Source organism: Buteo buteo, chromosome 1 (genome assembly GCF_964188355.1).
Source record: "Buteo buteo chromosome 1, bButBut1.hap1.1, whole genome shotgun sequence".
NCBI classification, from domain to species: domain Eukaryota; kingdom Metazoa; phylum Chordata; class Aves; order Accipitriformes; family Accipitridae; genus Buteo; species Buteo buteo.
In genome coordinates, this window is record NC_134171.1 from 62851665 (window position 1) to 62864991 (window position 13327).

At 42.2% G+C, this 13327-nt stretch overlaps 1 protein-coding gene across 1 annotated transcript in view; it reads right to left on the minus strand.

Annotated features, from left to right (window-relative positions):
• The window catches only part of ADGRL3 (adhesion G protein-coupled receptor L3), a 338557-nt gene extending 328720 nt beyond the window's left edge, over nt 1-9837 (minus strand). Inside the window, exon 1 of the mRNA XM_075033579.1 lies at nt 9717-9837. Coding sequence (XP_074889680.1) covers nt 9717-9771 — 55 coding nt within the window. The 5' untranslated portion in view covers nt 9772-9837. The remainder of the gene's footprint in view (nt 1-9716) is intronic.
• Nucleotides 9838-13327: the final 3490 nt, after the last annotated feature.

Genomic DNA, 13327 nt, shown 5'->3' on the forward strand with positions numbered 1-13327 from the left:
TTAAAGTACTTCAACATGTCCAGCTTAAATGGATGTGAGAACTACAGCCAGACAACCCTCAGAAGTAATTCTTTCTCTTGTTTTTTTTCTCTCCAACTCCAATGGTTTAAGCTTAGCTGAAGTTACTAGGAAAAGAAACAGGAGTGACATCCCATTTGTGGGCATATTCACATCCAGAAAAGAGGTGTTATAGCTGCATGGGAAGGATGGACACATCACGTTTTTGCGCTTTAAAAACCTGGCCATGGCTCCCCACCTGCATTGCTGGAACAGGTGGTTCTGCCATAGTACTATGAAGCTACTTTGGCTGTGAAGCTGTCTTCAGGTCCTGCACTTCTCAAGTATTGGGGAAAAGATGCACAGCCTTATCCATCAAACCCCTTTACACAACCCAGAACAGCAGGCTTTCTTCAACCCCTGGTAGCTTCCTGTCATCTTCACCAGATAAAAGCTTTATTTGGAAGTTTAGCATTAACAAAGTATTAGGTAGGATTAGCAATTAGCCAAATAGATCTCCATTTTCCCATTCAGGTAATAACGCAATAGGTGAAAGCAAACAGGGAATGGGTAGGCAATCAACTCCGCTATTCATTGGGAGGAGAAAAGGGAAGCTGCCCACTTCTGCTCCTCCTTCTCTACTGCACCAGCCTCATTCAACCTCAGCTTGCCCCACACCAGTCCTTTTGGAGTATCCTGCATGTTCAGGAAGGCAGGGGACAAGCTGTCTTCTCACATGAAGAGATAGCTGCAGATGTGAAAATATTCCTGGTGCTCCATGGCACCTCTGGGTATCAGCTATGGGACACCTGTAGCCATATTAGTCAGCTTTGACCCACTACATTTTTCAGTCCTGGTTGCTTGGGATTATTAACTCCAAAAGGACGTATAAAAAGATTATTCTGATGTGTTTATTTGGAAAAGTCAGGCAGGTTTTTTCATTGGTTTGTTTGTTTGGGTTTTTTAAAATTGTTTACATCTAAAGCCAAACCATAGCAACTGTATCACAGGCACTTACTGCTTACATGGCAAATTATCATGGTTTTTCACTGGGCCACTATAATATTCCTAAAACCCAGATATCCACCAAAAGTGAAAAGCCCTGGCCCCATCAACATCCTGGATCAGCTATAAGTTGCTGAGAGCATGAGTAAAACATTGAGAGAATAAATCCCTTGGAAATGCCTACTTTTAATAGCTATTGCTTATTTATTCGGTGCTTAGCTATGTCAAGGAAAGGGCTAGGTAACAGTGCTCACTAGCCAGGGACTACTGCAGGAGACACACACCATATCAGTGTGGATGAATAAACTCAACATTCTCCTGAATCCCAAGAATCTCAAGAGAATCCCAAGATAAAGAGACAGCCAGGCACTGCCCCAGAGATCCTGTCATCTCAATGAACAATGTGCCAAGTACATGGCTGCTCTTCATTCATCTATTTAAAAACGATTCATTGGGAAGAGGGTTTTATCCTGATAACCCTTAAGCAACCTTAACTGCATGACCTTTGCCTTTTGTCTTCAACAAAAAAGAAGAGTATTAGAGGTTTGCAGAAAGACAAAGAGAAAGAAATATTGAGAAAGATTTTCAAGGCATTCATGGCCCTTTTGTTTTTTCCTCTTCAGTACTGTCCAAGCCACTTTCCAGGTTGGCTTATTTTTCCCAACATGCAGCAGAGTAGGCATACCAGCTTGGTCCCTCTGCTGCTCTTCCACACTGCCACAGACAACCAGTCCTCTATTCACTCAGAACTTGCTAGGACCAAAACCAAACGCTCTGGCTGTAATAAGAGTGTCTGACACGTGCATTTGCATAGCCTGAACTGGAAAAAGATTAGATGGCTCAAGAGACTGGTTGCAAGCTAAGGTTTCCAGATCAAATCAAGACCAGGTCAGGAACAAATAAAACTAGTCATCCTACTTAGCAACTGCTTGGCAGCTGATATGAAACGAGGAGTTAGAGTTAGGTCAGTTTTTTAGACAGCAGATGTCTGCACCGCAACACCCATTCATTACCTAGGGTTAATAACTACAAAAATACAAATTTTCAGGATACAACAAAACTCCTCATGTCCCAAACCTACTCATAACTCTTTGTGACAAGATCTGTGTTGTAGTTTTCAATTCTGTTTTTTAAGAAGTAACTTTTCTTAAAGAAGTTCACTAACAAAAACATTTTTATAATCACAGTAAAATATAATGGGAATTAAATTATGGTACAATAATTCACACTTAGCTGCACAGAGGCCATTTGGCCTTCATCTTTGTCCCTGAATGTGCTGGGCGTGAATTACTACACTGTAATTCACATGCTGTCATGTCTTATGGCTTAATTAACACTACCAAAAAAAAAATCAGCACACACAGAGTTGGTCACTGGAGAACAGAAACCAGTCTTGTCAGGAAACGGTTACAAATGAAACAAGCATCGGAGGTTATAGGCCTGCAGGGTAACACAAGTCCCCCATTCCTATTGGTGTGAGACCAAGCACATTTTCTACTGCTGCAGCTCAGAAAGAAACCCACATGCCCTGCCCCTATATGTCATACATGTTAAGGAGCCTGTAGGAAAGTATAACTTCCATGCATTAATTTGGGCCCTAGTCACCAGCCGCCTTCTATAGTTCAAATCCTACAGCTCCAGCTTCATTGGAACTAGAGCTGTGCTGATAGCTAACGGTTGTATGTCCCAAGGAAAGCATGCTTTGGTACGAAAGGCAAGTGAAAATAGTACAAAATCTTGTTTCCCGCCGTAACACAGGAACATGCTATGAGCATACACACTTGCCAAACACTGAAAAAAACCCCCTTATCAGAAAATCCCCTTAAAATCTCCTTCCTTATTTAGTGTGAAATTTAGACATGAAAGAAGTGAGTCCACACACAGATCTCTGCACTGTTTAATGGCTTAAGCAAGAATTAAATGGTGTATAGAGTCTTTGCAAGGTTGAATTTCACCCTCTATCAGCTTATAGATTGGTCAGTCATCAGATGGGGAACGTAATACTTCCAATTTTAGTACATTGTTGCTAATGAAAGCATATATATGTAGTATATATGTAGAACAGCCACCCCCTTTTATCAGCAAAAACCTTCCTTGATAGCTTGTTCCACTATGGAAAAGGTGGCATGGCTGCAGGTAATGCAAATTGCCAAGAATAGCAAATAATATAAATATTTCAAGGATGATTAATCTTTTAAAACAATGAAGTTAGGCAGAAGCCTGGAAGTCAACTTGGCTATTTCACAACTAATAAAACACGTCTCTTGTATTTCATTTTGACTATATAAAGAGTATTGTAGTAAAAGGCAATTATCCACCATTCACTAGCTAACATAACACTTGTACAAGTATAAAAGAAACACAGTATGTATTTTAAGCAGTGACAGTATTTCCACTGTATTAAAATAGTAGCGAGGCAAACGTTCAGCTCACATTAAACAGCACTCTGTCACCAAGGACCAGCTTGCTAGCATCATATATTCCCTCAAGAAAGATAATGCTGCTTGCTTTAACAGAATCATTGTCACCAGGCAACTACCAGTGCTGTTCAGTAATAAATATTTCCACTGTTCCCACAGAAACTGGCTCGGCATCTGGACCCGCTAATGCCTAGAGAAATCAGCTTGACCTTCAGGCGCCATCTTTTCACAAAGATGCAGCCCTCCCTCACAACAGTTGTCTCCCAGAAACATCAGGAAGATGGCGCAGAAGCACAGAGGGTGAGAAGAGGACAACAGACGAGGCTGTCTTCCATGCAGCTGCAATGACTTGAAAGGACTTCAAATTTCATTTTCTACTCTGCAAATGATAAATTAGTTCAGCCCCATCTCAAACTAATTCTCATACAGAGAGACAAGATGGCATCTGTCCCTAAATGCAGGAAGGTCATTTTACAGCTATGCCACAACTCTACATAAATAAATTCTCGGAGGCAACTTGTTTTTTGGAAGTTCAGAGTTGGGCCAGCAGCAACTGTAGCCCTGCCAGTTTGGTGCTATCAAGTGTCAGTAGTAGGCCTTAAGCTTTATAACACTACCAGGCTCCAGGACTTGTCAGGCTTTGTCTGAATGAGAACCTATTTTAGCTTAAACTTATCTCTATCTCCAAGGTTATTTAAGAAGCCTTTGCTCCACCTGCAACTTGCTCTAGGATCAGATGGCTCCTGTCTAGCCTGTCCTAGCAAAACTACTTTAATGTCAGATACCTATTGTTTGTCCTGTAATTTCAGCCAGGTTTTGGTTATATTATTGCCTAACTTGTTCTAGCTTCAGTCTTGCTTAACTTTGGGCAAGCACGTGGTTCTAGCCCCAAAATTGCATTGTATATCAAGAAAAAGACTAAGAAACCTAAGTAATCACAGCAATGACTAACTCCATGAATCATCAGGAGGGAACATTCTGCAACCCATTAACAAATACAGGGTTAAAACACATAAAAAATAACCCACAGGCAGCTGCAAGACCAATGAGGAACAAACCCCCCCACAACTGACACCATACTTTGCCCAAGCAGGAAGCAGGATACTGACAGCTCACTCGCACAACACAACTGCAGGCCAAGAACTTAGCATCAGAGGAAATAGGCAGATCGCCATGCCTGTTGATTTTATTGCATTTACAACAACCTCCCAACAGAAACTGGGCAATTTGGATTATTGATTTAATCTGAGTAATAATAAGTGGTTGTCCATTTTTTTATTAGACTGTTAAAGCATAAGAGTAACAACAACAAAAAAGAATCGTTCTTTGCTGCCCATCATGAAATTATGCAGATTACAAACCTTAAAAAAAATAATTTTCAAATAAATAATAATAAAACAACCTGATGGCATGATAAAGATCTTGGCATACAACAGGCCTTCAGCTCCTTTCCAAAGCCTAAAATAAGTTACTTGTTTGGAGACATGCAAAATTTCACCCCACAGCGATCACTATGGTATTCTTCCTATCCTGCTCTTAACAGCATGCAGTTCTGAATCCTTTTATTTCTATTATTATTTTTTGTCCAGCAGTCTGGAAGTTTTAAATCTCAACTCTCAGCCACACATGAGCATGACAGCAATGTGACAGAGCAGGTGTACGTCTCTCCAGGCTCGCAAACTGAGCTGCTGCCTGTCACGTCTGTCTTACTTCGGGTGAACTTTGACAGTGTTCATTTGTGGGTAAAGAGAAATCTACTCTGTTTGGGGTCAAGGGGAGAAAGGCTAAGGAAGATGAGAACAGCTGCTCATTCCAGAAGATGCCTCTGGGAAATCCACCCATTACAGGCAAAGAGGATCACTTTGCTCAGGTGTACGTGGGGGGACAGAAGCCAAGGAGCACTTTCCTGGGGGTCCAGGCCTTCAGATGCTTTGGGAAAAGCTTCCAAAGAGGGGCAAAAAGGAGGCAGGAGTGCAAAAGCCCTGTCCATAGCAGAGCCCTTGCAAAGGATGGCAAAACCTTTGGTTTTGTTGATGTTGATGATGGTTTTTTGTTTGGTTGGTTTTTTATTCCTTAGCATTGTTGCTTTCTATCTTGGCTAATTCTCTAATTTTGTATAACAGGTTTAGTTTTATCCAACAGATAGATTTACAGGCTTTGCCAGAGCTTAGAAGAGGGGACAGATTTCTGAGGGCTTCCATGCTGGTCCGAGTTGTGCTGTCTATGCAAGCTGTAAGCTTTTTTCCATTCAAGTGAAGGGCAACAGTAAAGAAAGCATCCACTACTCAAATCTGCTATTATCTGAAGTATTTCACATGGTTTCAGTTTTTTGTGAGCTATGATTCAGAGCAGCCCAAGCAAAACTAGACAGTACAGTGCCTGTGCATTTAGGATACAGCAGATTAACATCATCACTGAGAAACTGCAAGGATTCATGACTTTTTCCCCTTTTCGTTATTTCTACAGCTTATCAACAAGATGACATTGTACCAGGGCAGTATCCTGGAAGATTACTTTTCATCTTGCAGATCACTGAAGTCATACACCCTTTGACTCCACACCTGTCATCACAACCCAAGACACACAATATAGTCCAAAAAATGAGACTGCAAAAAAAAAGAAAAAAGCCCCCTCAAAAAAAAACCAAACAACAAAACAAAAAACAAACACGCAAGCAAATTTATGAGATCACTGGCCTAAGAAACATGTCTATAATGTAGCTACTACTCCAGATGAAGAGACTGTGTCAGGAAACTCAGAAAGGGAATGAGATGCAGCGAGGTCAGTCTGTAAAAGTAGTTCATATCAACTCCAGCAGTGACTACAGGACAGGAATCATTCCAGCCCATGCAACAGGAACTCAAATGCTTGAGTCCTGTTAAACATAAAATATGAAAGTCTTCTGCATGCAGTGAAAGGAGATTATTAAAAGGGAGGCAGTGGGGGAAGCAGGGCTTAACTAGACTATTTTTATATGCAGGGTGAGGCTGTGGCATGTGTTTAAACACACATATACTGTCTTCAGGCTAGCAGGAACCTCTGCATTGATACCAGCTTGCCAATCACTTTAGACAGCCTTCTGCAGTTGCTTGCAGGGAGTGAGGCAGAAAGGGAGAGCACCTGAAAACCATCAGATATTCAGTCTCTGATTTCAAAGCCTTGGAAGTCCCATTAGACTATTTATTCTGACCTTTAATACAACTCTGATTTTTAGGCACATATCCTTCAGTCCCCCCCATAGGAGACTGGATGGGTTTGACTGTCCAGTGGTAGCTGACACCAAACATACTCACTGAACATCATATCACAAAGCTAAACGGTAGCCTTCTCCTTTCATTTAGTATCAGGAACGTACCACCCTCAACCAACCAGACACATGCTCAGTACCTGCTTCCCCCAAGAAAGGCAACAGGCCAAAGTTTTGAGATGGTAGGTGCATCCTGGCCCATCTTAGAGATAAAAACAGGGAGAACCAAACCAAGTCCTTTGGCTCAGACCAAAGGTCTTCACTCTCCACCGTTCAAAGGTGGCTGTGAGCCTCTACTGGACTTTCACTAGTAATTTATAGGGATCAGATAACACATGTGTGTTGGTTGGATGTGTGGTGGTCAGATTTACCGCCATTGACGGCTACAAAAACATAAGAGATGATAAGAGATGCTCAGAGCATTTAGCAACTATGACTGCAAACAGGAGCTCCTGAACCCTTCAGCACTTCATGAAACCTGGCAACTGACTTCTGGGGCCTACATTTGGGTTTCTCATATCAAAAAATCCCACCAGGCCTCAAAATCTTACTCCACAGAATTAAACGTGTTAGATTTCACTTATCAGCCATTTTCCTGGCTGATAAAAAGACCAGCAGCCACCCTGTACATTTACTTTGTAGAAGAACATAAAGGGTAGAAATATTTCCAGGCACCTAGTTTCTGCATCTCTGGTGTTTGCTCATCTGGAGCATAATACAACTCCTAGGATACTTGTGATACTTTCATTTACTGCAACTACCAGGCAGGATTTCCCAGCTACAGTGGCATTGTGAATTTAAAAGAGAACTGCCAGAGGCATATTTAAATTGTTAATTGCTTTAACTGTTAATATTGTTTAATTATAAAGATATACAAAACATTTACCATTTAACTTTCCTGGAGAAGAATGGAGAGCACCTTTCCTAATAGCTCTTTCATTCCACCCCAACTGGTTGGTTCAGTTTAAATATTCATTCTAATTTTCAAGTCAGTGAGGAGTTTTGCTTGAAGAATGGTAGTACAGATAACCTTTGTGCCCAAAGGTGTTATAAGTGATATGAGGATACAGGTTGTGCCCTACAGATACATTCAACCAATGACACATATTTCATTTTTTAACCTCCTTCACTGTAAAATTTTGCTCTAATGCCTTACCACATACACAGTGCATGTAAAGAACAAAAAGTCTGATGAATATTTTAAAAGCAGCAGCCCACAGCCTATATACAGGGAGTCATGTTATTTACAAACATGCTCCCACTGACCCGTAATTAAAATGAGATCCTTGGTGGAGCTCACTTTCCATTTAGGCATCAGGAAAATCAGACAACCAGATTTTCTAAAGCTCTGCTCTGAGCATTCAGCAACTATCACTGCAAATAGGAGCTCCTGAACCCTTCAGCACTTATGAAACCTGGCAACTTACTTCTGGGGCCTGCATTTGGGTTTCTCACATCAATAACAACAACCCCAGGCCTCAAAATCTTACTCCAAAGAATTAAACGTGTCAGATTTCACTTAACATTTTCCTGGCTGATAAAAAGACCAAATTTTTGCTAAAGCTCTATACTGGGTTTGCGTGGCAAGGTTTTGGTAGCAGGGTGGTTACAGGGGTGGCTTCTATGAGAAGCTGCTAGAAGCTTCCTCTATGTCTGATAAAGCCAATGCCAGCCGGTTCCAAGACGGACCTGCCACTGGCCAAGGCTGAGCCCATCAGCAACAGTGGTAGTGTCTCTGGCATAACATATTGAAGAAGGGGAAAAAAGTTGCTGGGACACAGAAACTACAGCGGGAGAGAGGAGTGAGAACATGTAAGAGAAACAACCCTGCAGACACCAAGGTCAGTGTAGAAGGAGGGGGAGGAGGTGCTCCAGGCACCGGAGCAGAGATTCCCCTGCAGCCCGTGGGGAAGACCATGGTGAGGCAGGCTGTCCCCCTGCAGCCCAGGGAGGTCCACAGTGGAGGAGATACCCACCTGCAGCCCATGTAGGACCCCAAGCCAGAGTAGGGGAAGACTGAGGAGTCCTCCCCCTGAGGAGTAAGTAGCAGCAGAAACGTTGTTTAATGAACTGACCACAACTCCCACTCCCTGTCCTCCTGCGCCGCTGTGGGGGAGGAGCTAGACAAAATTGGGAGTAAAGTTAAGACTGGGAAGAAGGAAAGGGTAAAGGGAAGGTGTTTTTAACATTTGGGTTTATTTCTCATTATCCTACTCTGATTTGATTGGTAATGAATGAAACTGATTTCCCCAAGTTGAGTCTGTTTTGCCCATGACAGTAATTGCTGAGTGATGTCCCTGTTCTTACCTTGACCCTGCCCAGCTGAGGAGGGGAGTGATAGAGCAGCTTTGGTGGACACCTGGCATCCAGCCAGGGTCAACCCATCACAAGCTCATACATCCCTGCAGCACTGCGGCTGTGCCCGATGCTATTGGCTCAGTTCTCAGATGCAGCCTAGCTGTGCAGCATGGTGCTGCACCTAATGACTCCACGTTGCTGGGTGGATTACACAGCGTATCAGGCTAAGGCAACTATACAGGTTTTGGTTCTTCTCGGCTCAGGGTCATCGAGATTATGGGAGCCTCTGTCTTTCAGCGGAGCATGGAAACATCCATTGCAATGCTTGCAATCACAGTCTAACATGATGGTAAGTTCCCACCCTGGAGCTGTGGCTAAAGGGGAACACGCAGCCCCTTACCGAGCATTATTCACTGAGGGAAAATTAATTTCCATGCAGAGGCCAGGAGAGACAGTCCCAGTGACACACAGCCAACAGAACAGGTTTGGGCATGAGGAAGAAAGTCTGTTTTAATGTAGCAGCTAAACTCAATAACAGAAATCTTTATGTGTGACCAGAGTTCTTTGTTTCAGGACTTAACTAGTCATAATGCAGCCTGGGAATTAAAAAACCTGGGGTGGAAGTGGGGAGAGAAATCAACATCCTGGAAAAAAACCACACCATTAGGTAAAAGACATAGACAAAATCCTTGCTATTTTCCATTCTCTCTTCCCTTCCCACAGGCAAATTTACACCATCTCTCACTCACCATGGGCTAACGGTGTTAAGAGCATTGTGAAGAACAGCAGCTGTGATGACCACATGACTGTGAAGGAGGGCTTGAAAGTATCCCAGCAAACGAGGGTTCAAACAAAATAAGGTGAGCGTCCTCCTGCACTTGCTTCCAACACTTCAACTGTTGGCCTTCAATTCACATCCAAAAGGGGGGGGGAGGGGGAATCAATCAAAAATAATAATAATAATAGTAATAATAATAGTAATAAAAAAATCCCACAGTCAGTATCCAGAGTCTGAGACCTATAAATGAGAAAGGAAAAAAAATGCAGTTAGTAAAACAATAAGATAGATGTTTTCAATCAAGTCTTGCTGTGTTTCTTTCCTGCCAACAGCTGTAAAGGCAAACGTGTCTTCCCTCCCTCCCCCCAGCCCTTCAGATGTATGCACATTCCTATGTACAATAGGCATTAAAATTTGTCCCTGTGCAAAGAGCCAGTCTGTGCATCACTAATGCTTTGCTTCCTCTCTCAAAACAGGGCTTAAGACAGCACTTTTGAACAATGATGCCCACAGGTCCAGAGAGTCCACAGGTTTGAAAATTGACTAGAAAAAACAAGCCCATACGTATTACATTGTATCCTACATACACCTGACTTCTCAATCAGCCTACAACTCTCCTGAAAATGTTTGTGTGTCTATAAATCACAAGACAACAGAAATTCCAGAGCTGAAATGGGTTTAACTGGTGCCTAGGCTCTGTAGTGATCTCTCAAACAGAAAGAAGTTTCCACCCCAGCCACTTCTTTTCCACCTAAACCTCTCAAATACAGAGGGGCCAAAGAGTGAATGCAAGCTCCTGAAAGAGCACACTTCCCAGCATGCTGGCAAGTCAACACACTGCTGACAGGAGAGTTCACTTCGCCACTTGGTCTAGGGCATACCTGTGAGCACGCATGGGAAGCGCAGTGCTCTAGGAAAAAATTCAACTCAGAGTTGTGACAGAGCTGCATTCCCTGGCCTGCCTCCCCCTTCCCTTCAAGCAGAAACCTTTTTTCAATATATGTAAACAAATCCACACAAGCTTGGCTGGTTGCAATGTAGCGGGGTAAGACAACAATCCCATTTTCTCTTTGACCTCCTGCACACTACCTAATGCAGGTGGTCATGCTGGCCAAAAATTATCTATGCAAATACGTGCTACATGTCCTGAACAACTCGAGCAGAAACTGAGCCCAGTGCTTCACCAGGCAGCCAGGCATTGCACTCTTCTCTTCTGCTAAGACCTTTCACTCCCTTTTGCATTTCTCCTGGGCCTCTGCTGTTGAGGCTGATGCCAAGATATCAGGCAGTGGGATCAGTAATATGGTTTGGGAGTATGTCTGCTGACGATATGCCTAAAAGCCTCTTTATCCCCCCATTTGAGGTGTCCAGTATGGCTTTTAATCACTGAACCAGGCTTTGAACCCAAGTAGAGCCTAAAAGTCACCCTTAGCCTATAGCTACTTTCTATGGTGACTGCCAGTGACTCAGTCACTTACTCTTCGTCAAGCTCCACAATTATTCATTGTGGGATTAAAAATAATGGTCTCATCCATCCCACACACTTACAGGAAAGCATGGGGAAATCCGAATTCATGCTTGAATAGAAACAGTCACTCATTTAATTGGAGAAAGTATTCCAGCTTCCCATAATTTTCATCTCTCAAGAAGAGGCTAGATGACCACAGTGACTCAAACTTGGCAGAAGAAAAGCTATACAGAGCTAAACCATGGCATCAAGTTTGAGACTTAGCTTCCCACTGACTTTGAAATGATGATAAAATATGAGGAATTTAAAAGTACTTTGCATATCTGTTTTGAACTCCCTAGACTCTACAGCCTTCACAGCACTGGTCTAATTAAAAATCTCTCAAAAAATCTCTGATTAACAAAAGTTACTCTCTGGGCAAAGAAGCTGGTTTTGCCAACTTTTGTTCTTACCCAAAACCTAGTTTGAGCCAAAAAACTGTGCTGCATGCCATTGTGATGTGGGTATATTTCTGAAACTCCAGCATAACAAAGTGGACTTTGTTTTGCCTCCTATCTTTGCTGATCAACTAAATCAAACCCCACATTGTTTAGACCCAAAGTCTGTAAGGAAGCTGCATTTTTTTTCTGATAAATATATCTGCTTGCACTGCCAAGATTTTATTCTCCCACTCTACTCTCCTCCCCAGTCTATCCCCGCAATTTGTTCATTCAAATGTAGCATTTAGTTTCCAAAGCTTTTTCTTAGCTCTGTAACTGCAGTGACTAAAAAGCCCAAGGTCAACATACACTCAAGTGGCTTCTTTATAGACATCCTAGAAATTAAAACTTTGCTCAAGCTGGGACTAATCAGAATGGTCACTATTTAAAGCCTGTTTTGACAAGAGTCATGAATATTTTAAATCATACATTCTAAACAGCGATCAAGTTTTCCATTTATATTTTAGGAGGCTACCAGTACTCACCAAACTACACCACTGGTCATTATTTATGCATACTTTTTCTACATCCTCTGTAAAGTTTTAAAAGTGAGAAGCTTTTTATGCTACAAAATTTGAAAAGGCATACAGAGATGGGGGAAAGCTATCCAAGCTCAGGTACACCTCCCTGAAGCAAAAGCCAGCCACGCAGTGAAGGAGTGGAGGTCTGTTTTCTGATTTTTATTTAAGCTGAATCAAGTTCTGGATAATCTAAATCTGTTAGAAAGAGATAACATTATGGTGCAGTAAAAGCTTTTTGGGTGTAAACTCAGGAAGTCACAAATTAATTATTCTACCTAACCCAGAGAAGGGATAATTGTCAACAAAATATTTACACAATGGCCTTTAAAATTGTTTTTATCTGTTTATATATTCCTGTATGATAGGATTCAAGGATTTTTTCTATAGTCTCATGGGCTGGGGCTGAAACGAGCAAAAAGATTCACCTGCCCTCTGCAGAGTCCAAACGCTAATTTTGGGAACTAATGTCTTACAGCGACCAGAACCCCAAATAAACATTTTATCCTACTGGAAAGAGCATTATCCAGACACGAAGCTCCTATGCAAAACAGAGACAATAGGAGTAGCTCAGCATTATGCACCATTTACTCCAGCTGTAAATCTGGCCCAATATCCCAGCCCTACTTTCCTTCCTGCCAGAGTAGAACAAGCCAGAGACACAGCCTGTCAGGTTGTGTCTGCACACCCTGGCTGGCACAACCTTGTCCTTAAGCCTGCTCCTACAAAGACTTTGGCCCCTTAGGTTTAAGGTCATGCACAAATCTTAACAAATCCACAATGTGTCTGGAGAAATGCCAAAGTTGTTTAACAACACGGGGCACCACTATATTAACCAGACACATTGTAATGCTACAAAATTCTGGGTGGTTTTGTATTTCATGTAATCAAATAATCAGTGTGTTTGTGAACTGGCTATCTGCAGGGGAAGAGCTAGATAGGAAACAAGTGGAGCAACCCTTTTTCTTAATGGTCACGCAACCCCTCTCAAGCAGCATTATGAGATGCAGAAAGAGGCCTGCAAAACAAAATTCACTTAATCTTTGGATTACCTCCAGGTACAGTACAGCCAAAGAGACAAACTAGAGCACATATCTGTGAACTGTTCAGTGCAGAG